Source organism: Ambystoma mexicanum, chromosome 5p, assembly GCF_040938575.1.
Source record: "Ambystoma mexicanum isolate Mex_15411 chromosome 5p, UKY_AmexF1_1, whole genome shotgun sequence".
In the NCBI taxonomy this organism is placed as follows: Eukaryota; Metazoa; Chordata; class Amphibia; order Caudata; family Ambystomatidae; genus Ambystoma; species Ambystoma mexicanum.
The window spans coordinates 837,939,975-837,964,600 of record NC_090930.1 but is presented as its reverse complement, the minus strand read 5'-3'; the positions used below and the strand labels follow the sequence as shown (position 1 = coordinate 837,964,600).

Below are 24,626 nucleotides of genomic sequence, written 5' to 3'. Positions count from 1 at the left end.
AGACACGCAGGTCAGGCACACAGACATGGCTACCATATATGTACCTGGCATCAGCACCCATCCTTCACCCCCATCCATGTCCAGGTACAGAGACTGGCATGCTCTCATGTCCAAAATCTGCATAGGGCTCCCCATGCCGCATTTCAACACATGCAACAACCATGTGGGTCACACATCACTGGTCGCACATGCATTACCATGATGTCCCTGCACACATACATGCATACATGGCCCATGGCACACATACAGGCAAGTATCATAGAACCAGCACACCGCAAAATGCCCTGTCTCACACAGTAATGCTTGGACACATACCGCTCAACTCCAGACGGGCCTCCCTCTCAAGGACCTGGGCGTGGAGCGCTGGGCGTACGCGTTCCAGGACCCTCTTCTGGATGGAACTCATGCGGCCCCGGCCCCCCTCCACGAGGCGCCGGGCCTTCACAAGGGTCCTGGACCTCAAGTCCTCCCAGCGCTTCTTGATCTTCTGGACGTTGCGGGTTGCCACCCCCTCCGCGTTGATGGCAACCACACAGTCGGCCCAGATCCTCTCCCGTCCTTCCTTGCTGGTGCGGGACGATCCAAAGAGGGCATCATACTGCCCCAGGACATGCTCCACCAGGACACCAACTTCGGTGGCAGTGAAGCTGGTGCCCCTCTGCCCCTCTGGCCTGGGGTTGCCACTGGTGCCAGATGTGGAAGTGCCCGACATGGCAACCCCAGAGGCAGGTGTGGGTGGGCAACTGGGTCCTGGGGCTGGGCTGTGGAGCGATGCAATCCCAGTTGGGAGTCTTCAGTACCAGCAGGGGTGGACACAGCAACTGGACCCCTGCAGATGGCTGATGTGCAGGCACCAAATGGCAGGGCACGGTGGCAGCAGGCAGGCAGGCAGGCAGGCAGCAGCAGATAGCACGTGGGAGGCTGCTCGGGGCACTGGGGGGCAGTAACTCGGCCTTCTGGGCAGGAGCGTGGTGTTCCGTGTGTTTTCGGGTGGCCAGCTTGATACGGAGTGATTTGGCACGTGAAAATCCTGCACGTCAGCGTGAAATCCGAGGAAAGGCCCTTAGCGCGTAAGCGCGTCAGCACGCATAAGCGATTCTATTGGACCAGAGTCCCTCAGCGCGTAAGCGCGTCTGACGTGACCCGCACGGGCGTTCCCCACTCAGCACGTGATGACGGAACACACGTGGAAATACTGCACGTCAGAGTGTCATCGCGCGATTGGCCTATGTACGTGTATTTAATGGGTGCGCGGCCACTTACACACGCAAGTACGTCAGCGAACCTGTATCCCGTGGTGCGTGTGAATTTCCACACGCTATTGGACTGGGAACTGGATTCCAGGGGTGCGCGGGTCACACGCTGTATCCCGTGGTGCGTGTGAATTTCCACACGCTATTGGACTGGGAACTGGATTCCAGGGGTGCGCGGGTCACACACTGTATCCCGTGGTGCGTGTGAATTTCCACACGCTATTGGACTGGGAACTGGATTCCAGGGGTGCGCGGGTCACACGCTCGCCTAGAACACGCGCAAAGCATAAAATTGCGGACTTTAACAATAACAAGCTCAGACGCCAGGATGAACATACCGTTCCTAGCAGCAGTGGCAGTGGGCTACCAAAGGAGGAGGAGGAGGATAGTCAGGGCCAGAATATTCACACCCAGAACCAGCCTTTTCGGGATGCCTGATGACCAGGTGTATGGGAGGTACAGGTTTCCACCACACATCATACTGGACCTGGTGAGTGAGAGGGAGGATGACCTCACATCACCCACCCTGTGCTCCCAAGCACTCAGCCCCCTGGAGAAGGTCCTCAATGTACTGCACTTCTTAGCCACTGGATCATTTCAGCGGACAAGTGCCATAGTGGGTGGGGTGTCACAGGCCACCCAGTCACGCTGCCTACACCAGGTCTTGAACATCATGACTGCACGCCCATCAGTCCGCAGGCACATATACCTGCCCAGAACACCTGCCGAAAGGCATGCTGCCGCCCTGGATTTTTACGGAGTGGCACGATTCCCCAAAGTGCTAGGTGCCATCGACTGCACCCATGTGGCTCTACGTCCCCCCAGGGCATCAGAGCACATCTATAGGAACCGCAAGCACTGGCATTCCATCAATGTGCAGGTAGTATGTAATGCCAAGGGAATCATCACCTCAGTATATGCCAACTATCCCGGGTCCACCCACGACAGCTTCATTTACCGAATGTCCACCCTATGCCGGGACATAGATGCTGGGCGGCATGGCGATACATGGCTGCTTGGTGAGTATGTATGCCACTGCACATGCATGCATGTTGGATACTGAGCAAGGTCACAACCCCACCAATGATACCAATCACCACCTCCACAGGGGACAGTGCCTACCCTCTCAGCCCCCACATGATGACGCCAATTCGGAACCCCACCACGCCACCCCAGGTAAGATATAACACAGCCCACATTACAACCAGGGGCATAGTGGAGCGCACATTCGGAGTGCTAAAGTCACGCTTTCGCTCCCTTGACCGTTCTGGCGGGCAGCTGTTATACGCTCCCCCAGTAGTGTGCAGGATCATAGTGGCAGCATGTGTCCTGCACAACGTTGCAACACGCCGGGGCCTGGCCGTGGACATGGTGGTGGCCCCACATCCCCAACCACATGCACAGCCGCAGCGCATGGGAGGGGAAAGGGCACGGGGGGAGGCAGCCCGTACACAGCTAGTGGCTAATTACTTCACATAGAAATCACACCCCTGTGGAGTGCACACTGCCCTGGCACATTCCATCTGACAATCAATGATGACTCAACCTGACACTGATCCTGAATGTCTGGAGAATGAACCGGGAATACCATGTCAGCCTGAGATTGTTCACCTGGAAGTGTCACAATGTGTGCATCCCTACCCACACAGACACCACCAATGCAGTTTTGTGAAGTTACACATTGAAGCAGCTAAAATGAATACCCACTTGCAAAATGCAACAAGAGGACAGTGCCATGTCAGCCAACCCAACCCCAGCACCGCCACACGACACACCGTGCCATGTCATGCTAATTGCAGGTAAACAAAGTAATCCCCACAACATGACATCAGTCTCACTATGTACAGTGGCACTATTAGAAACCTGCAACACCTGAAATGCTCACAGCAATGCCGGACCAACAACATACTTGAGCACGTAGTACCATTAACATTACATCACAAATGTTACATATTAGTAGTCTCACCACCTGGAAATGCCTGCACTCCCACCACTACCAACTGTGCAGTGTTGTCGCCATGTAGAGTTGTAGGTGCACTGCTGCCAACATGGTCCCCATCTCCAGACTAGAGGTCCTTGTGTGGACATGAGGAAGGGACCTGCAAATTGGGAGGTAGACACAGAAGAAGAGTTACACATCAATGCAACATGCAGTGTACAACACAACAGCAATATGCACTATGAATGTATACACAGTATTGACTACAGACTGGCCACACAGCTCATGGGAGTCCAACGTCACTGTGTAATTCACTGTCACTTGGGCACACCCTTTGCAAGCCCATGGAAACGGGAAGCAGGAGGGGTGTGTGTGACTCAAACCCAAGCATCTGAACCAAATACATTACAAGCCTGCATGTGCCCAGCCACAATGCAGCGTATGCCCACAGGAACCACGGAAGCCAACAGATCGAAGCCAACAGATCGAAGCCAACAGATCGAAGCCAACAGATCGTCCCAAAAAAATTGGGAATAAAAGAAATAAAAATAAAAATAAAAATAAGAAACAATCAAAAATGGCCATTGATGGGCCCGGGGGGGTTGGGGAGGCCACCCAGGAGGTCCGAGGACAGGATGCACACCAGAACCCACCTGCGTGGATCCTGGGAAGATAAAACACCTCCATGGGCTCATGGCCCACACGGCTACCCTATTGTGGGAGTATCACTGCTGTCGCTATTATCACCCTGTGCAGCTGCATCCGGAGGTGGTTGCACTATGGGAGGCAGCCCACGCAAGGCCCTAGTCTGCTCCTCCATGGCTGCAAGCATGCGGGTGTGGTAGGTCTGGTTCTGGAGGATGAGTGTGCGGAGGTCCCCATGCAACAACTCACGGGATGCCCGGACCTCCGCCCTCGTTGCCTGCATCTCAGCTGAGAGCGTACGGGTGAGACGCTCCAGCTGCTGTTCTGTCCTTTGGTGTGTTGAAGCCTCAAGCTCAACAAGAGTCGTCCTGAGGTGTAGGAGCTCCTGCCTCAGGGCTTGCCTGTGGCCCTGGGACTCAATGGAGATGGCCTCCTGCAGAGTCGCCAGTGCCGCCCGCCTGTCCCTGTTGGACCCCAACATGTCCTCCCTGTGTGACTGGCAGATGGAGTCGGTTGCCTGCTCTAGTCGCTCCATCAGCCTTTCTGGGGGGACAATGGAAGTGGCCACCCTATCCATGGCCTGAGCCGCCATCTCGGATGATGCAGCCTGTTGGGTAGCCATACCGTAAATGGATTGCTCCCATGCGGTATTGCCGGGTGGCGTACGGCCACCACGTCGGCGGGCACCACACCTGTCTGGGGCAAGGCGAACTGCGCCTTGCTGTGCCGGCACTGCCTGAGGCTGCAGGACTGCATTCCCCCTCTGATCTGCTGGCCCAGGAACAGGATCAGATGTCGCGGAGTGTGACCCTGCATCCGTAACCACCGAAGGCGTAGCTGGCAACACTGACATCCCCATGGAGGGTACTGACCCTGGTGCAGGTGGGTGAGACAGAACAGAATCCCTCCCTGGAACACTCACCTGCGACGGCACGTAGGTCTCATCCGAATCAACACCTGAGTACAGCTCGGGGGAGGTGCAGCCAGAGACACCCCTTGAGAGCACGACCTGCAGCACTTGTGGGTTCTCCCCCTCCACCACACCACGTCCCTCACTGGTGGTTGGTCGGCCCTGGGACACCTCCTGGGTCTGCACCATCTCCACAACCCCAGCAGTATCAGGTGCGTCTTCCCCTGCAAAGACATGTAAACAAAGAAATGGAAACAGGCATTAGCACCATGGCACACATTGAGGGCTGAGAAGCAAGAGAACCAGTACTTGATTGACACATGTCCCACATGACTAAAACCCTCCCATGCATGCACCCTCACTGCGTATGAAGTGCAGGCAAATGGCACACACTGATGACACCAAGATGGAAGATGAACACATTTTCTGCATGCTGCCTGGCAGTGGCATCACACATTGGCCTGTGATTGGCAGGTGAAACACACATGCCATCACACAGATGGCATGTACCATTGCTATTGAGTGAAGATGGAGAGGAGGGCAGCACCTATTCATTCAGTCCAGTTCCCGCATGTAATAGCTTTTCTAATTCTAACAGGTCTGATTTTTCACCTGGAGCTGCCAGTCTGAAATGGTCAAATTGCACAGGGACATGTGTGTACAAATGATATCCAGGTAACAAAGTCACTCCACTTTACCATACCCATGTCAGACATGTGACTAGTGGACAGCGACATGCCTAGTGAAAGTGGTGGAATGCAAACAAACTGACTGAATGAACAGTGAAAAAGAAGCAAATATGTTGTGTCAAGGTGACACTTCAAGGGCAACTGGCGTGCAGTTGTGCTAGATGTCTACTGTTGGCAGAAGGGATACTGCTATGGCCAAATGCAGCTGCGCAGGAAGGATTGCATGAAGCACATGGCTGACCCATACGACTCAGGCGCACACACTCTCACCTGGCACCCGAACAGAAGCCCTCACACACACACCATGCACATGGATGACACACACATGCATGTGCACTCACCGGACAATGCCTCGTAATCAGCCAGATCTCCCACGCCTTGGATCTGTTCCTCCGTGACGTAGGTCCCAGCGACTGACTCATGTGGAGTGAGTTCCATGTCTACTACTGGAGACCCACCTCCAGTCACTAGAGTTGCGGCATGACTTGAGGCCAGCTTACTCTTTGCCCTGCGCTTTAGGTCATTCCAGCGCTTATAGCAATCATTGGCTGTGCGCCTCACGATTCCAAGGGCACTTACGATGTCCGCAACGGTCTGCCAGTGTGCCTGGCGTTGTGCAGGTGTGGTCTTGGATCCTGCAACAATGACCATCTCGTTGTCATGTCCGGACACATACTCGACAAGTGCATTCAGTTCGTCATCCGTGAAGCTGGGCTTCCTGGACGGGCCGGACTGTGTAGCCGTGTCTGGGGCATCAGCCTGTGCCGGACGAGCACTCTTCCTCTTCCGATTGGAAGGTGGTGGTGATCCTGAGTGTCCTGCGCCGCTCTGGACACTAGGGGCAGGAGCCCTGGTGGACTCTGTATCAGGAGTGTGGGATTGCACACTCAGCATGGGAGTTGGTGCAGGCATTGGCTCTAGTGTGATGGTGTCAGGGGGAATGTCAGCAGCATGGACTAGGACCGACACTGTCCTGGCTGGGTGTGTGAGGGCTGGGGTGGATGGAGCCGCAGCTGCCCCTGCAGCCTCTCCGCCCTGCCTCCTTGGTGCAGCAGATGACCTTGCTGCCCCAGATCCACGTGGCATGATGGCATCAACGTGCACCAGCGCACGTGTCGTAGCCCTGCTGACCTGGAAGTCAGCCATGGAGTCAGCCAGGTCTGGTGCCACAATGGGCTGGTCCAACAAGGGCTGAGCATGGATGGTGTCAGCCACTTCAGCCTCAACGGGAGGGGGGGAGGGGGGGATGATGGGTGCCCTTGACTGGACCTCCACACATGGGGGGACAGGCTCACCCTGCAAGTTACGACCACGTCCCCTACCGGATCCACCTTTGCCACCCTTACGGAATCCTCGCCTCCCAGCCATGGCACTGATATTAATGTGCGTATGGGAGTGGCTGTAGACAATTGTCCTGGGCAATTGGGGGTCAAAGGGGTTGGGTACCAGATGGTAATTGTACCCTAGTGCTCTAGCACGGCTGATTGTAACCCCTGGGGAAAGATGACGGGTCACGCAACGCACAGGAGGCCCAAAAAAGGGAGATGACGTGCACGCAACCCCTCCTAGACCACGTGTGCAGAAAGAAAAACCTGCACTACGCTGTGGCACCCAGTAACACAAGAATGAACGTATGCGTGTCACACGCAGCCTAGAATGACCTCTGAAGGGGTAGGCTACACACGGGGCAAGCACAGAAGTTGGATACGTGCGTGACTCACCGTCTGCCAGGTAAAAGAGCGTGAAAAATGAGCGCGTTTGGCTGGCTAAACCCCCACCAAAAGAAGATGGGTACGCTGTCTGAGAAGACAGGACAACAGTAGAAGGGGACACTGTTTGAGGGAACAGGCCCAGGTAAACCAGTAAAAGAGAAAAAAGAGAAAAAGCTGTCAGAGGTAACAGGGAATACGAACTGGAAACGCCGTGAAGTAAATCGCGTGTGAAACGACAAGAAGTACAGAATTCACCCACTCGCTCTCCACGAAAAGCACGTACAAGGAAATGGTGTTCTACATGTACCTTATATACTGGCACACACGTACAGCGTCACTTACGCGGCGTGTACGTTCACCAATCACACGCTTTGTCACTCCTGCGTGTAGATCCATTTTCACCAATCACATGCTTTGTCACTTCTGCGTGTAGATCCATTTTCACCAATCACACGCTTTGTCACTTCTGCGTGTAGATCCATTTTCACCAATCACACGCTTTGTCACTTCTGCGTGTAGATCCATTTTCACCAATCACACGCTTTGACACTGGGACGTGTCACGCAACAATTTCCTGCACGTGCAGGTGACTATAGGCGCGCATATGCTGTTGACGGGTTTACGCGCTAAGGGCCTTTGCTGACGTGTGGGATTTCACTCCCTATCAGGCTGTCCACGCGTTCACACACGAGAGACCACGCTCCTGGCCAGGAGGCCAAATTACTGCCCCCCAGAGCCCTGAGCACGCTCCCACCTGCTGCTGCCTGACTGCCTGCTGGCCACGTGCCCCACAGTGCTGGTGGGTGGGGGTGTTGGGAGACATGGGTGGGGGCCTGGTGGAGGGTGCCCCTGCACTGGTGGGGGTGGTGGGAGACATGGGTGGGGGCCTGGTGGAGGCTGCCCCTGGTGGCGGGAGGGTGGGGGTGGTGGGAGACATGAGTGGGGGCCTGGTGGAGGGTGCCCCTGGATGGTGGGGGCTGGGGGTGGTGGGAGACATGAGTGGGGGCCTGGTGGAGGCTGCCCCTGGTGGCGGGGGGGGGTGGGGGTGGTGGGAGACATGGGTGGGGGCCTGGTGGAGGGTGCCCCTGGTGGCGGGGGGGTGGGGGTGGTGGGAGACATGGGTGGGGGCCTGGTGGAGGCTGCCCCTGCACTGCTGGGGGTTGGGGGTGGTGGGAGGCATGGGTGGGGGCCTGGTGGAGGCTGCCCCTGGTGGCGGGAGGGTGGGGGTGGTGGGAGACATGGGTGGGGGCCTGGTGGAGGCTGCCCCTGCACTGCTGGGGGTTGGGGGTGGTGGGAGGCATGGGTGGGGGCCTGGTGGAGGCTGCCCCTGGTGGCGGGGGGGTGGGGGTGGTGGGAGACATGGGTGGGGGCCTGGTGGAGGCTGCCCCTGGTGGCGGGAGGGTGGGAGACATGGGTGGGGGCCTGGTGGAGGCTGCCCCTGCACTGCTGGGGGGTGGGGGTGGTGGGAGGCATGGGTGGGGGCCTGGTGGAGGCTGCCCCTGCACTGCTGGGGGTTGGGGGTGGTGGGAGGCATGGGTGGGGGCCTGGTGGAGGCTGCCCCTGGTGGCGGGGGGGTGGGGGTGGTGGGAGACATGGGTGGGGGCCTGGTGGAGGCTGCCCCTGGTGGCGGGAGGGTGGGGGTGGTGGGAGACATGAGTGGGGGCCTGGTGGAGGCTGCCCCTGGTGGCAGGGGGGTGGGGGTGGTGGGAGGCATGGGTGGGGGCCTGGTGGAGGCTGCCCCTGGTGGCGGGAGGGTGGGGGTGGTGGGAGGCATGGGTGGGGGCCTGGTGGAGGCTGCCCCTGCACTGCTGGGGGGTGGGGGTGGTGGGAGGCATGGGTGGGGGCCTGGTCGAGGCTGCCCCTGCACTGCTGGGGGTTGGGGGTGGTGGGAGGCATGGGTGGGGGCCTGGTGGAGGCTGCCCCTGGTGGCAGGGGGGTGGGGGTGGTGGGAGACATGGGTGGGGGCCTGGTGGAGGCTGCCCCTGGTGGCGGGAGGGTGGGGGTGGTGGGAGACATGAGTGGGGGCCTGGTGGAGGCTGCCCCTGGTGGCGGGGGGGTGGGGGTGGTGGGAGGCATGGGTGGGGGCCTGGTGGAGGCTGCCCCTGGTGGCGGGAGGGTGGGGGTGGTGGGAGACATGAGTGGGGGCCTGGTGGAGGGTGCCCCTGGATGGTGGGGGCTGGGTGTGGTGGGAGACATGAGTGGGGGCCTGGTGGAGGCTGCCCCTGGTGGCGGGGGGGGTGGGGTGGTGGGAGACATGGGTGGGGGCCTGGTGGAGGGTGCCCCTGGTGGCGGGGGGGTGGGGGTGGTGGGAGACATGGGTGGGGGCCTGGTGGAGGCTGCCCCTGCACTGCTGGGGGTTGGGGGTGGTGGGAGGCATGGGTGGGGGCCTGGTGGAGGCTGCCCCTGCACTGCTGGGGGGTGGGGGTGCAGGGGGACATGAGCAGGTGTGCAGGGTAGTCCCCTGTTTTGTAGGCTTCCTGCAGGGGCCGTGGAGGGTGTACAGGGAACACCTGTGAGGACCCACCCAGCCTAATCGCGTGTGACTTCCCACGCACCCCTGTAATACACGTACCCAGCCAAATCGCGTGTGATGATTCCCACGCACCCCTGTAATACACGTACCCAGCCAAATCACGTGTGATAATTCCTGCGCACCCCTGTAATACACGTACCTGGCCAAATCGCATCCCTGTAATACACGTACCCAGCCGAATCGCGTGTAAAACTTCCCGTGTACCCCTGTAATACACGTACACAGCCAAATCGCATGTGATAATTCCCGCGTACCCCTGTGATACACGTGCCCTGGCTAATCGCGTGTGAAACTTCCCGCCTACCCCTGTAATACACGTACCCTGGGCAATCTCGTGTTCAACTTCCCGCGTACCCCTGTAATACACGTACCCTGGCTAATCGCATGTAAAACATCCCGCATACCCCTTTAATACACGTACCCTGGCCAATCGCGTGTTAAACTTCCCGCGTACCCCTGTAATACACGTACCCTGGCTAATCGCGTGTTAAACTTCCCGCGTACCCCTGTAATACACGTACCCTGGCTATTCGCATGTTAAACTTCCCGCATACCCCTGTAATACACGTACCCTGGCCAATCACGTGTTAAACTTCCCGCGTACCCCTGTAATACACGTACCCTGGCTAATCGCGTGTATAACTTCACGCGTACCCCTGATATGCACGTTACCCGCTTTGCGTTCCTTGTTTGGCAGCCCTGTAAACTGGTCCAGGGTTAGCGCAGCCCTTTGCGATGATTTTGCGATTTTGATGGCTTTTCCTTGCGCGAGGGCGTTCTTGGGGGCGTTACTGGCGCTGCTGCAGGGTCGCTGCGATACTCTGCGCCACGGCTGGTTTGGGAGCCTAAAATCCATGAATACGCTGTGCGCGGAAATCGGTTTTAGCGCACGTGCCTGGCGCAGTCAATCGCACGCGGACACTCTGCGCCAGCCGCTTGCGACACTTTTCTGCGAAATTCTATGAATTACCCTGTTAATCTATATTGTAAAACATAATTTGCCGAAATGCTATAAGAATAAGGAAATAAAGACTAAACATTGTACAAAATGTAGTTACAAGGAATATTGCAAAAGAATGAATGCGGCATACAGCATTTTGCGTATTAATCATCCATCTCGTTAGCAATGTGTGTCTTACAAAATGGAAAATCCACATTCTTTTTTAATCAACGTTCAGTTCCTGTTACTTTTTATAATAACCACACTCTTTTATAATAGAAATTGTAATAGTATTGCAATGGTGATCCTTGTGGATAATGGGGGCTGTCTTGGGATTGCCAAAGGTGACAATATCAATGTTTCACTCTCACGAAAGCTGGATAGGATTGAAGTATATATCTAAAAACAGTATACAAGAATGTGTGCAATGTTATAGGAAACAAAGTGCTGTGTGCTCTTCTTTTCTTCAAAACATAAATTAACAGGAATAGATCTGTGCACACTGAAAAGTTTATTCATTTCCCTTTAAACTCAGGAATGATTGACAGTTCGAATAGTTTTTATTTTGATGACTCCTGTTGGCTCTTGGTAGCCGATCTGGTTTGCATATGCAGAACTTCTTTTCTTGCTTCGGTGTCAATGGATGCTGTAGGGGTATGGGTCTCTCCTTTGTGGAGCTTTACGTCATTCAGATGCAGTCAAGTACGTCTTCCTTGAATCTACACAGCACTGTGGGTGACTTCCTCTACTAGGTTTGGTCCTTCAAAACAGGACTTATTCCAAGTGCGGACAACATTTTTGATGAGCACTTGGCCTCAAGTATACCCACTAAGTGGTTTCAAAAGTTCAATTGGGTTGATCTTTTGGTTGTCTTCTTTAATCTTCTTCGGCCCCCTCACACCGAATTTTGATCTGTTGGGATATAAAAGAAACACTAGCAGTAAAATGTTTCAAATAATCATGCATCTCATCCCCCAATGATTTTGCTGCACTATAGGCAGCCGTTTCTATTGGAGTGGGAGGAGGAAAGGGGTACTCTCATGTGGCATCCAGTCACCAACTCATGAAGAGTCAGGTGGTAATCTGATCAAGGCTGGTTTCTTGGTGGAAATAGGGCAAGGGGTAGGCAATATAGCCATCCCTTCTCCAAAGTCATCTTTATCTTTGCTATCTTTTCTTTAAGATGTTAGTTTACATGCTCACAAATACCATTCGCCTGTGGGTGATAAGCAGATGAAAATGTATGCTTTATGCCTAATAGAAAAGTTATTTGCTCGAACATCTCATTTACGAAATGTGGTCTATCTAAGACTTCTCGTACACCCCATATAGAAAACACCTCATGTATGAGAAACTGAGCAGCGCATGTGGCATTGGGATGCGTGCATGGACCTGCCTCAATCCATTGAGAAAAAGGACACACTGCAACTAACATATATCTATAGTCATTGCATGTTTGCAGCATATCCACATAATCTATATATTGATGCTGAAATGGACAATTATGATGGGGTATTGCTCCTCTCACTGTTTGCAAGGTGTGCCCTGCTGTGGAGTTTTGATAGATAATACAGTTGACCACAAACTGTGCAATGTATTATAACAAGTTTGTCGAAAACCAGTCTTCTGCGTTCATGGCAGCAAGACTCTCTCTGGTTGTATGTGCAGGGCAGTGAAGCTGATCCAGTGCAACTTTCAATAATGCTGGAGGCCTAACTGGTTTTCCAGTAATATCTTGTCTCCATATAGCCTTGTGGGGGATAAAGAACACCCCTGTTTTTTCCATACATCTTGTTCTTCTTGAAGAGCTCGACATTGCAGCTCAATTAACTGTACAATAGATAACATATTAAAGCCTTCTTTCATCATCATGCATCTTTCTGACATTTGCTTAACACTTTCTACTTTAAAATTTGAAATATTGGGAAAATATGCTGCTCTTTTTGCTTCAATTACTGCGGCTTAGTTACCGCAAAAAATCATATCTGCCCTCTTAGTATGGGCTGCACTCTTCACCACTGTGATAGCCAATGGGACGTTCAGTACCTTAATAAGTCTGTACAATAGTAATGCATGCTGCACTGGTGTGCAGTTTGCACAGAGGAAGCCCCTCCTTTTCCTGCGTGTCAATCCTGCGTGTACAGTTGACGTCACATATGTGGAGTCAGAGTACCCTGTCACTTCCTCATCCTCATATCTCTGAAGTGCAGTGAAAAGTGCCACTAATTCTGCAGCCTGTGCTAAACAATGTGAAGGCAATATGGCACTTGTCACTACTTCAAATTCACAATTTTTTAAACTTTACTATTGCCAATCTCATATGTCTTTTGTCTGTCGTTTGATCAATTTTTGAATAACCATCAATAAATAGAATTTCTCCCCCTCCTACAACGTTAAAGTGCAGAATATTGTCCTAAAACTCAGTATACCTGTGTAGTCATGTATATAGTCCTCTTTTTCTACTGGTTCTACCATAAATGTCACTGGATTCACTACTCTACATCTAATGATTTTGATCGCTGGATTTGAAATGATCACCTTATATCCTGATGCTCATTGTGTAGTCAACGTGCTTTTAGGCTTTTCCAAAATGGCAAAAAATTAATGCTTGGTGAATAACGTAATTGACCACCCCATTGTAATAGTTGCAGCTTTTTCAATCGCGAAAGCAGCAGCAGCTAATGCTTGTTTGCAAGGGTAATGCTCTCTCATTACTGGGTCTAAAATTCCACTGTAGTAAGCCAATGGTTTATATGCATGTCCTAATGTTATCTTCTGCGCCAGTACTGCTGTCATTACCACTCCATTTGAATGCATAAATAAGTAATACTCCTCATTATAATCTGGAATCTCTAATACAGGGGCTGTGCAAATTGCCCTCTTCAAATCCTTCTGTCATCTTGTCTGTCCATGTTATCTCGCTTTTTGCTATCTGTACTTCCTTGAGTACTTTTAAAAGTGGGGTCCTTTTAAAAGTGGTTTAATATATGCACTGTAATCAAAATCCTAGGCTGTACAATAATTACACAGACCTAAAAATTGCTGTATTTCCCTCACTGTGTCAGGTCTTAGTGTTTTCATGATTGCTTCTGCTCTCTCAGGTGTTACTTTTCTCTCCTCTTGAGAGATTAGCTGCCCTACATACAGGACCACTTCCTGGCAACACTGTAGTTTCTCTTCGTCCACTTTGTATACTTTTTCTGCTAGTACTGTCATGAACTGGACTGAATCTTCTCCCCATTTTTCTTCTGCCTCACTACACATTAGTATGTCATCTACATACTGAATTATTGTGCTCTCGAGTTGTATGTTACCAAAGTCCATCTGATGGACCCTATTAAAGATCCATGGGGACTCACAGTACCCCTATGGTAATCTTGTACGTTCCAACTGCTAATTTCTGTACGGAAATTAGCTCAAATCTTGGGAGTCCTCATGAAGGGGAATTGAATAGAAAGCATTTTTTTTAATCCACTACTGTAAATTATTTAGATGTAGCTGGGATGCTGCATAATATTATAGCTGGATTCACAACCAGAGGAAACTCTGCTTTGACAATATCATTTAGGAGGCATAGCTCCTGAAAATTCTCCATGACACCCCCCCCCCCCCGGTTGATTTCTTAACTGGGTACATAGCCGTGTAACATGTGGAAACTCATGGTACCAGTATTCTCTGCTGTATCAAAGCAGAGATGTTTTCAAATATGCCTTTGTCTGCATCTCTTGACATGGGATACTGTTTTGCTCATGGTAAAATTGCTCCTGGTTTAAGCATTATTTTAAGTGCTCCTGCTCCACTCAATAGACATACATCATATGGACTGTTGGTCCAGAAGATACATGGCACCTTTTCTAAATCTTCCTGGAAAAAAGACAGTTTCTTTTTTCCCCAGTGCCATTCTCTGTTCTATTTCCCTATTCTCAATTTGTATCCAATATGTAAGGCTTTTGAAAAATATGTGTTTATCATCTGAATTCTCATCTCTAAACAACTCTTTGTCTGTCAAGTCTGTTAGTCTATATTTTTCACCAAGAGCTTTTATTGTTCTCCATGCTCTTCCTTCATCATCCGTCCCATGAACAACCACCATTTCCTCTTTTATCACTGCCACCTCTACTTCTATGGGAATAATCTGTCCTTCCTCATCATCCATAGGTATTTCTGGTCCAAACAACAATTTATCAGGTATCCTCAGCATTATACTTATCAATCCAGGAAGCCATGTCAATAAAATATTTACTCTATGAAAAAATACTTCTGGGTCTAAAGGAACACCTCACAATGCTTTTTGGCCTGTAAAAGCTAATATACATTTTCTTACATTCATGTAAAATATCCCTTGACTGGAACATATAATCCCTTTGTCAGTAAAAGATATTGTCATGTTAGATTTTGTCATCAAATCACGTCCCAATATGTTAACTGGTGTCTGTCGAGAATAGAATAGTTGCATAGGCATGTCATGTTCTCCTATTGAAATTGGTAATTCATTAGTAAAAGGAACCAGACTCATAGCCCCAAAGAATCCCTGTGCATTCATAGCAATGCCAGACATTGGATACTTCCCTTTCAAACACAGGAAAGAGTCACTCCTGTGTCTAGTGGAAATAAAAATGGCTTGCCTCCTATCATTACCCTGACCCTCAGTTCCTCTTGGCGTCTGGTGTCACAGATAGTACTGAACACATCAAGTCACTCTGTGAGATTTTCTTATTCTGGATATAAATGTATCCCTGTACCTTTAGAAGGATGTCCTCCTACTACTGGCCCACTCCCTATCCTGGGAGTAGGTACTTATGGGACTCCTGTATTCGCCTTCCATTGTGGCATCATCGCCAGTTGTGTCTGTACTTGTTGTGTTTGCATAGGCGCTTGCTGTGCTTTCCCTTATGGCGATGGTGATTGGAGCGGAATCTGCTGCATTTGCAGTGACCGTTTTTGATATTGCATGGGATCTTGGGCATAATACTCTGATGGTTCTGTACTATACGGTGGAAAATAGCCCACCCCGTCTAGGGTTTTGCCAGTCCTGCTGCATGCCTCCTCTACTTCAACATGCTCGGGCAATATGTCCCGCCCTCCCACAATTCCAGCACTGCTGTGTCTGTCTTCCACTAAATAATCCCCACCTTGATTGTTCTGAAATCTGCCTCCTTGTCCCCTAAATCCATTCCCTCTACTATGTGGCCAACAATTGTACCTGCCCTGATCAACGGGGTACCACAAAATGATTGGCTGTGTAGGCGGTAACTCTTGTGTGACCACTCCTTAACCGCTACTGCTCCATCTATAGCAAATTTTGACAACTATTTTTGAACTACCTTTGCTTCCTCAAGCTTCCTAATCTAGGCTGTTTCCTTATTCTTCTCTTGTAACAATCGACAATGATGTACGATAGTCAAGTGTATTTCTGGCAATGTCTTTGCTTCGATCCCTACTTGTTTTTTCATCTGCCTCTGCACTGGCTCAGGCAGTCCCTGACATAAAATATGATAAAATAATGCTACAATTTTCTCCCACAGTTCCCTCGTCTCAAGATGCCAATGTTTTTAAATCTCCTGAATATAAGCAGCAGGATCTTCTTTCTCACCCATTTTCCTTGTCATAATCACTACCATATCTGACATATCAGGATACTGTACTCTAAGTGCCCTCCATGCGTCTGCTCTACAATTATTAAATGGCGTTCCATCATGTGTTGTGTTTTGTGCTTTTACACTCGCATATCCTGCTCGTCTCCAAATGTCATCTCTCCCCCCTAGAATGGCTGCTAGTATGCCTTTTACGTCACCCACTGCTAATATCATTCCAGCTGTCATTCTTTTAAACTCATGAATTCATGTACCTGCTCCTGTAGTCAAACTAGGTAATTTACTTTCATATATTGTGTTTGTCCTCCCCCTTTCTCTAATAACGGAATTTTGTAAATCATGTTCTACACTTGTATCCACCTGTGCTTCTCATCTTCCAGGTGGGCAGATGGGGCTGGTTTTGCCTGCTCGACTTCATCCTGGCAATGACCTCAATCTACTTACATAAAGCAGGGACATTTCCCCTATGCTATTAGACTGTCCCTGTGGTCATTCAGAATATGATATAGGTTCTGTTGTTTTTGTTTCCGGGTCTCCTAATTCTGATCATTTCACTCCTTTCCCTACGTTTGCATCTATTGAAGAGCCACCTGTCCCCTCTTCTTGCGCTCTCTCATTTTCTTCCCTTTCTTCGTCTGACATCATTATACCCCAAATGGTATGGCTGTTATCCTTTTCCTCGTCATCAAGGTCTAGTCTACTTAGGGACAGCATTCTATGCGTGCCCATATTTACATCATCCAGTCTGTGGGCCTCATTACACGGTAGGCGGTACGGGTTTACCGGTACCGGTAAGGGCACCGGTACCGGTAAACCCTTACCGCCTTACTACGAGGTCCCTTTGCGGGACCCAACCTTAACGGCTGGTGTAGACCAGCCGTTAAAGTTGGGACCCGCAAAGGGACCTTGGTGCTAATTATGGTACCGCAATTTGCGGTACCGTAATTAGATCCTTCCCCATTCCCATTGAGCTCTATGGGGAAAAAATGGGAATGGGGAAGGGCCATGGCGAAAGGGGGTATTACCGCCCTTCAACCTTGGAATGAGGTGGTAATTCCCCTTTTCTCCATGGTGGTACCGGTATGGTACCGGCGGCAACCATGGTGCTAATAGCACCATGGTTTACTGCATAACGTGTAATGAGGCCCTATCTCTTGTTTCTCTCGGTGGAGATCCTTCCATACTCCCACTGGTCTCATAACCATCTTTCCTCTGCCTGTATAATTCCTCAATCCTTTTCCCTATACCTTCTGCCTCATGCTCATTGGCCCATGTCAGTATTCTAAGTATCTCATGCAACTCCCTGTGGCGCTGTTGCAACCTTCTCACTTCGTCCCATCGTTCTCGTTCTTCAACTGGTATTACACATCTGTTAACGATGTGATCTATTGCGTCATCCCTTTGTCCTCTACTCCTTCTCATTTCCTTTTGTTCTTCCTCTTCCCATCTTCTCATCACACTCGTCTCTTCCTCTTCTCACCTTCTCTGCAACCTTTGTTATTTCAATCTCTGTGCTTCTCTTTCCTCAATGTTTCTTCCCCTCACCATCTTTTCTCTCTCTCTCTTTTATCTGCTCTTCATACCTTCTTCGTTATTCCTTTTGCTTCTTCTCTTTTCCTTCTCTTTGTATGCCCTTTCTCTCTCTTTTTTCCTTTCTTTCGCGTTCCTCTCTTTCTTCTCTTTCCTTAACTTCATTGATACCCTTTCCGTCTAATTTGAGTAATATGTGTCCTCCCATCCACTCATTCGGTGCAATTGCTACTTCACTAACTCTATCTTTCTATCCTTTTTGTCTCTTAGCCTTTTCTTCTCTCGTTACGCTCCTCATATTTACTATGTCCAGACATATATTCACGTTCTTTAGTCTTACTTTCTTCTGTATTATCTTCACTCCTATAAGCGGGGGGTGCGTATATCGGATTAATATACCCCGCCGCTACTTTTAATTCCTTGAGAGGATTGAATCTATGTTTCTCAGTGGTTGTACTACTGTCTTCAGAAGGAGAAAGAGGAGCCGAGGGTGCTGTACCCTCCCGCTCATGATGATTAAGCATCCACTCCTTCTCTGTGCATCTTCTTTCTCGCGCTGATACATTTTCCATAGCTCTAAAATAGCTAACCTTTTTTGTAACTTTTCCCCTGTATACACAGCATGTAAGTATGTTGTCATATGATGCAATCATGTTCTTGCTAGGAAACCCTCTTGAGACCAAGGCATGAACATTTTATCAGCTATGCCTCTTACCCATTCAGCATATTTCCTAATCTTAGATGTGTACCTGTGTAATGTTTTGCACAAGTATAGAAGAGGAGTGTCCTCCATGATGACAAGTAATTTTTAACTGTCAATACTTACCGGACCTTTTATTATTCTATTACTTTAATTAATTAGTATTATATCAATGTCATTCTTTCCTTCTTTCACACAACAATCGATTCAAGCAAGCACAATCAATCGCTGCCCATTTCCCAAAAATATTTCTTCAAACACTTGCCAAGCCTACACAATAGTATACTTTTTACTTCTTTGTTACTGTTCTGCTGTTTTATTATTGACAATCTAAGAATCGTATTTTGCTATATTTCTTCCCTCAACTGTTAACCTCCTATGATTGGTGCCATTCACTTGTATTTAGGGTCTGATTAAACAGTTAATTTATTGCTATCGTTCTATAGTTCCAATCTACAACCTAAATGATCACAACTAATAAAAACTCATATCTATTTTAAACAAATAAAATTCTTAGACAGACATATTCATAACCCCAAAAAATGTGTGCAACAATTTCTACGATCGTGTTTATTTATTCTCTCTAGTAAAAAGTATCTCATCTGCATTTTATGCCTTTTTAGAGTTGTGAAACACATCCTTCTTTGGTTTTGCTGTAGGAATCCTCTCTTATTAATACCCCATTTTGGAGTGTGATGTGTTCCCTTCTATCTCCTTGAGAATAGGTATCAAGGTAATCTTTCTCTCATAAACAAATCCTGTTACGTTCTCCCACTATATATATCTACATATGCAACACAATCTCCTCCCCTTTTATTTGGCTCTTTTGATTTTCTACTTACATCCATTGCTCAGTTTGAGCCCTTTGGAATCTACTATTCCCCAATCGATCACTTCGCCTTCATTCTGTGGGCACCTGTTGGGACCGGACAGGAAATTCTTCAGCGAGGCACCTGCCGACCATCTTGATTTACATGTGTGATTCTTCTGCTCTCGACAGGAAACTTTGCAATCTTCTGGATCATGGGGGGAGATGTCAATAATCCAAGAGTCTGGATCTGACCCATCCACACCGCTACCAAAATGTGCAGTAGCACCTCGGGCATTTCAAGTGCCAAATGGGATTGCCACAATAAATGATCTCAGGCCCAAATAACTGCACAGACTTAAAGAATATGGCAAAATACTACTTCATTCTCAGTTCAATAAAGCAGGGAAACCAGGTGAACAGATTGTAGCTCACACACTCTCAGCGCATTCCAGTTTCACAAAGGGTTTTATACCTCATCATATGTCAGCTATGATGTCATCCTATGTGGCTAACAGTAAAAACCTACCGGGCGGAGAGATTGGTTAGGAGAAACATATACATATAGTTAATATGAGTGTTAGTATCATCACTGGGTGCCCCTTATCTGGTAGGCACACTTTGAAATACCTCTATGTAAAATACGGACAATAAGATAATAACAGCAGCGGATAGGCCCGTGCATCAATTTATGGTCTGCCAATACATAGACCCTCGTTATTGGTTGGCATTCTCTTACCAACCTTAGACTTTTGGCTTGTTAGCAGCATGTAAACAACAAAACCTAGGTGAAATGGAACAATGTCAGACAACTGCCCTTCTTAGGTAATTAGCCTACCAGCTCTCATCAGTTAGGCCCTAAGCCAAGACTTCTTCATAGTTGACCTTGCTGCGTGTTCTCTTCCTCAGAACTTTAAAGGGAGTGAAGGTACATTGCTATCTTTGCCTGGAGTTTTCTGAATAGACCTTGTCTTACACCATGTGTGAGGAGACCACGATTTTGCCCATTCTGTCTTTCTATTTAGTGCTATTTGTTTCAATTATATTACTGCCTATTAGGTGCTAGTACTCTTCTTGGCCTCTGCAGACTTGGTTTCTCCTTCCTCCATGTGCTTTCTGCATCTTTAATTATACAATGCTTGGCACTAGCAAGTGGTCACGCCTTACTTAATCTAAGAGAAATATGTCCAATGTACATAACCTATCCTATCGACTTGTGCCTTGCAGTTGCTTCTTGATGCGGCACCCTTGATTCTGAGCCAACCAAGTTTCTATGTTGTCTTGTCTATCTCGTCTTTCTGCGTAGATACATCATTTACATCAATTACATCTCTCATCACTTATCTTCTTAGTGCATATGGTTTTACTTTTCATTCGCGTACATGTTTACTTTGTTGCTTAAATTACATCTTCATTCTTTAGATATTCATACATCAACTTCTCTTCTTCATGATGTCACTTTACATCTGTCCGGCTTTATTTATGGTTCTTCAATAGCCAGTGGGGTCTGCAGACTCATGTCTACCGCATCAGTTCCAGGTGAATTTGGTACGGTTGTCTGAGCCCGTAATGTCTTTCATACCTTTGATGTGGTATTGGGATGATGCCAGGTGTCATACACAGTGTTCTTTTGCTGTTCTTCCAATATGACGGAGGTGATTGGATGAGCTCTATACATGACATGAACATTTGCCTCTCTGCACCATCCTGCTAGTTCTATGAGCAGATGATCTCCTACTCTATGTTAAAAACTCAGAATTACATTTGAAAATCTAGTGGATGAGGTGAAATAATTTGGCCTGCACTCCAGGCTGCTAATTAATTGGAGTAAATCTGAATTGTTTCCCTTAACTGAACCCACTCATGCATTTCACGACTACAAGAATTTTAGGTGGCGTCAGGACTATGCCAGATATCTGGGCATCAATATCACTAGATCCCCTGAATCTCTATGCTTACTCCACTATGCACCCCTACTCGCTGACTTTCAAACCAAAATTAATAGATGGATCTCTTTCCCATTCTCCCTCACATCCAGGATCTCTCTAATCAAGATGGTGCTGCTGATGCCCAAATGTCAGTATATGTGTTGAATATCCCCATCAAACTGGCATCCACATTCTTTCAACTTTAAAATCAATGTTTTCCACCTTGGTTTGGGTAGGTAAAGCAGCTAGAGTGCTCTAGGATACAGTGACATTGCCGTACACCCCCGGTGGATTTAACTTCCCAGACTATGAAATCTATATCTTGATTATTATGAAACAGCACTCTATTCCTTGGTCACATCCCGCTCTATTAGCCAGCGGATCCGGCTTGAAGGAATGATTGCTAGTCCTCCCTGTAATCAACATTGCTGTTGCTACCACCAGTTGTACTGAATGAAATTGACACTTGTAGCTTCGGTATCTAGTGATTTCAGCTAAAACAATTACAGAGAGGAAATTATAATGAAACAAAAACAGCTAAAAAATCACCAAACATAAATGGGGGTGGGTTAAGGGGATAAAACGGATGTTTTGGTCGTCCGCTGTAGAGAAGCTACCCGACACCACGACTGTGCAAGTACAGGTGGACTCTCTGGCACTCCAACTGGGCTTGGCCCGTGCCCATTGATAAAACTACTGGCAGATTTCTTCATTCAGCATCTCTATTGGCTGGCAAGAGCATTGCAACACTTTGGGATGAGCACAACCTCAGCCTGTTCCTCGTCTGCCTGGCCGTGTGAACTCATCGGTACATTTACTGGGAACTGCCGCACAGCGCTTCTTGACTGAACAACATTTGGGCATAGACAAAGCACACCTGTGTGGCGCGGCTAATGATGAATTGCTCTATAGATACTTCTTGCTGATGTTTAATACCTTGACCTATGCACAACCCCATATTTTGATGCTGTGTTCAGTCCTTATTGACAGATGTCGGATTAGCAACCACAGCTTTCCTTGTTTTAATTTTCACTACTGCAACTTGAAATGTCTTCATTTATCTTTGATGTTCTTTTTTTTAAAGAGCATATTTGTGCAAGCTATAAATCATCAGATTAAATTGCATTGTATAGAGAATGGTCATGATAAAACGTTTTTGGTAATGCACTTATCAGAACAAATACAACTGTGAATTTAATAATTGAACTTTGAAAGGTGTGCTGACTCCCAAATGAGGGGCAAACATCTTCCTCTAATGAAGTAATGCAAACCTCCACGAATGAGGGTCAGAACGGGGTTCTATAAGCCTAACCCCCCAAAAGAAGGTTGCAATTGCTCTGTAGGAGGAACGAAAGCTTGGTATCACAACCTAGATCACTGTCGAGAAATATGGACCAGTTAGTCATGTGATTACTCTGGTAAAGGTGGGGGTCCAAAATACAACCGAATCAGCCCTGAAAGTAGCTCCACAAAGATAGGAATGAAGATCTAGAAGCTTCTGTCCCCAAACGGTGAGATGAGGAGGCAGCAAAAGAACTACATGAACTGAGGTGAATAAAGAGCACACACATGAAATACAAAAAAGAAACCCTTTTAAAGACGCTAGCATCCGCGGTGTGTTGTGGGGGGTTTACTCTGCGCTCTGTTTGATGAGCTGAAAGGCAACTGCTACATGTACCTTTCCGGAGGAAAGGGCATCACATTAATTCCGGGTCTTTTCTGTGACAGGAGAGTCTGTTTCGTGAAAAAACTGAAATGTCTCGAGCTGAAAATGTGAATCTGCTGCTGGGCTTTAGGTGTAATTGCGCAGGGTGAAATGAAGCGATGACAGCTAACACAGACTGAGAGAGTGGCAAAGGTTGCAGAGGTTGTTAATTTACGTAAAGCTCTATACAAGAAAATGTGAGGAGCGCCTGACATGTCCATTCTGCTCCTCTTCACAGATTGCCCATGCCCTTCAAGCCGAAATTGCCTGGCAGGAAGTGTCGCAGAAGTGGCCTCAGGTGCTCGGCAGGGAGAACCCATTCAACGCTGCTATTGAAAAGAAATTTGGAAACCAAGGCGGCCACTGAGCTTGTCGTCCGTTGCCTGCTCTCTGCTCAGCGTGACAGCTTGGGCGCAGAAGAGGTGACCACGAAAAGACTTTCAGGATTGGAAACTTTCAGCTAATACCAGAGCTGCGTAAAAGAGTATACATAATTAAAACAAAATATGAAAAAAAGGAGCAAAATATGCAAAGCTATAGAGTGCTGCACAAATATACCTGCAAATGTTAACTATTTCCTTTGTGTGTTATGTGGCTGGATGCACATTATAAAGGAAGTGTGCACCAATGTCTTTAAAATGGCCCCAAGGATCGTTGAATATTAATTATATGGTAGGGGCAGCCTTCCTCTAAAAAATGCCCCCCAAAATAAATCTACACATCTCATCACTTCATCTATGCTGCTGCTTTCCCTTTTCACCTCATCTCAGGCTCGTGCACCACGTATAGTGTCTTCCAGGATGTCGTCATGATTCTACCCTCACATATTGAAGCGTCCTGCAGCACGCGGAGCATCCCGCTCCTGCGTCACAACAAGGAGGGTAGAGGAAATGCATGTGGAGCCAACCGCACAGCATGGAGCGCGGAGGAAAGACCCGCTGACCCAAACGGAACTAACAGAAGCTTAATAGAGAGTCCGGATTGGGTGTTCATCGGGCTGGACCGGAAGCTCCGCCCACGCTTCGCTCTCTGTTCTGCTCTCTAATCATAGACTTACAGATAGATAGATAAATAAATAAATTAAATAAAGCCAAGTTAAGAGTTCGCAATGGCTCTCCTGATTCTTGATTACTAGCCACAACACTCCATCTCCCTGATTCCCGGAATCATGTTCGCGTAAAATGCACATTTGCGCGCCATTCTGCCCGAAAATCCCTGTTTGAGGTATGGGGATTTTCGGGCAGAATGGCACCCAAATGTGCGTTTTAATGAATCAGGGTACCTGTCTCATCAAGGCAGGGCATCGTTCATAAACTCACGTGGACCATTGAGATACGACGATGTCCCTTGGGTTGGGGTCTGCAGATGGGCTGCCTGACATATGATGCAGACCTTCTTTAAGGGTCTCCATGGATGCGCATAGGAAATGTTATAATGCGTTTGAGCCACATTTTTTCTAGGTTGGAGAATATAGGCCTGATTCATGGAACGTTTTCCTATGGGATTGTGCCATTATAAAACACTTCCATGAATCAGGCCCTATGTGTCTACAGTCGAAGATAAGAATTGTAAACGTAGGTTGTTATAAGTGGTGTTTTTAGGGCAAATCATTAGCAAACATGGACTACACCACCCAAAAAGGGCATGCCACCAGTGCTGGACTTGCCTACAGGAAACTCTGAAGATATTCCAGTGACCCTCTGCACCATATGGGCCTCTTTTTTGTGGACACTCTGGTTT

General features: G+C 48.6%; 1 protein-coding gene across 1 annotated transcript in view; it reads left to right on the top strand.

Moving 5' to 3' along the window:
• Positions 1-23,990, top strand: part of AOAH (acyloxyacyl hydrolase) — a 1,097,690-nt gene extending 1,073,700 nt beyond the window's left edge. Inside the window, exon 21 of the mRNA XM_069613263.1 lies at positions 23,125-23,990. Coding sequence (XP_069469364.1) covers positions 23,125-23,253 — 129 coding nt within the window. The 3' untranslated portion in view covers positions 23,254-23,990. The remainder of the gene's footprint in view (positions 1-23,124) is intronic.
• The last annotated feature ends 636 nt before the right edge of the window (positions 23,991-24,626 follow it).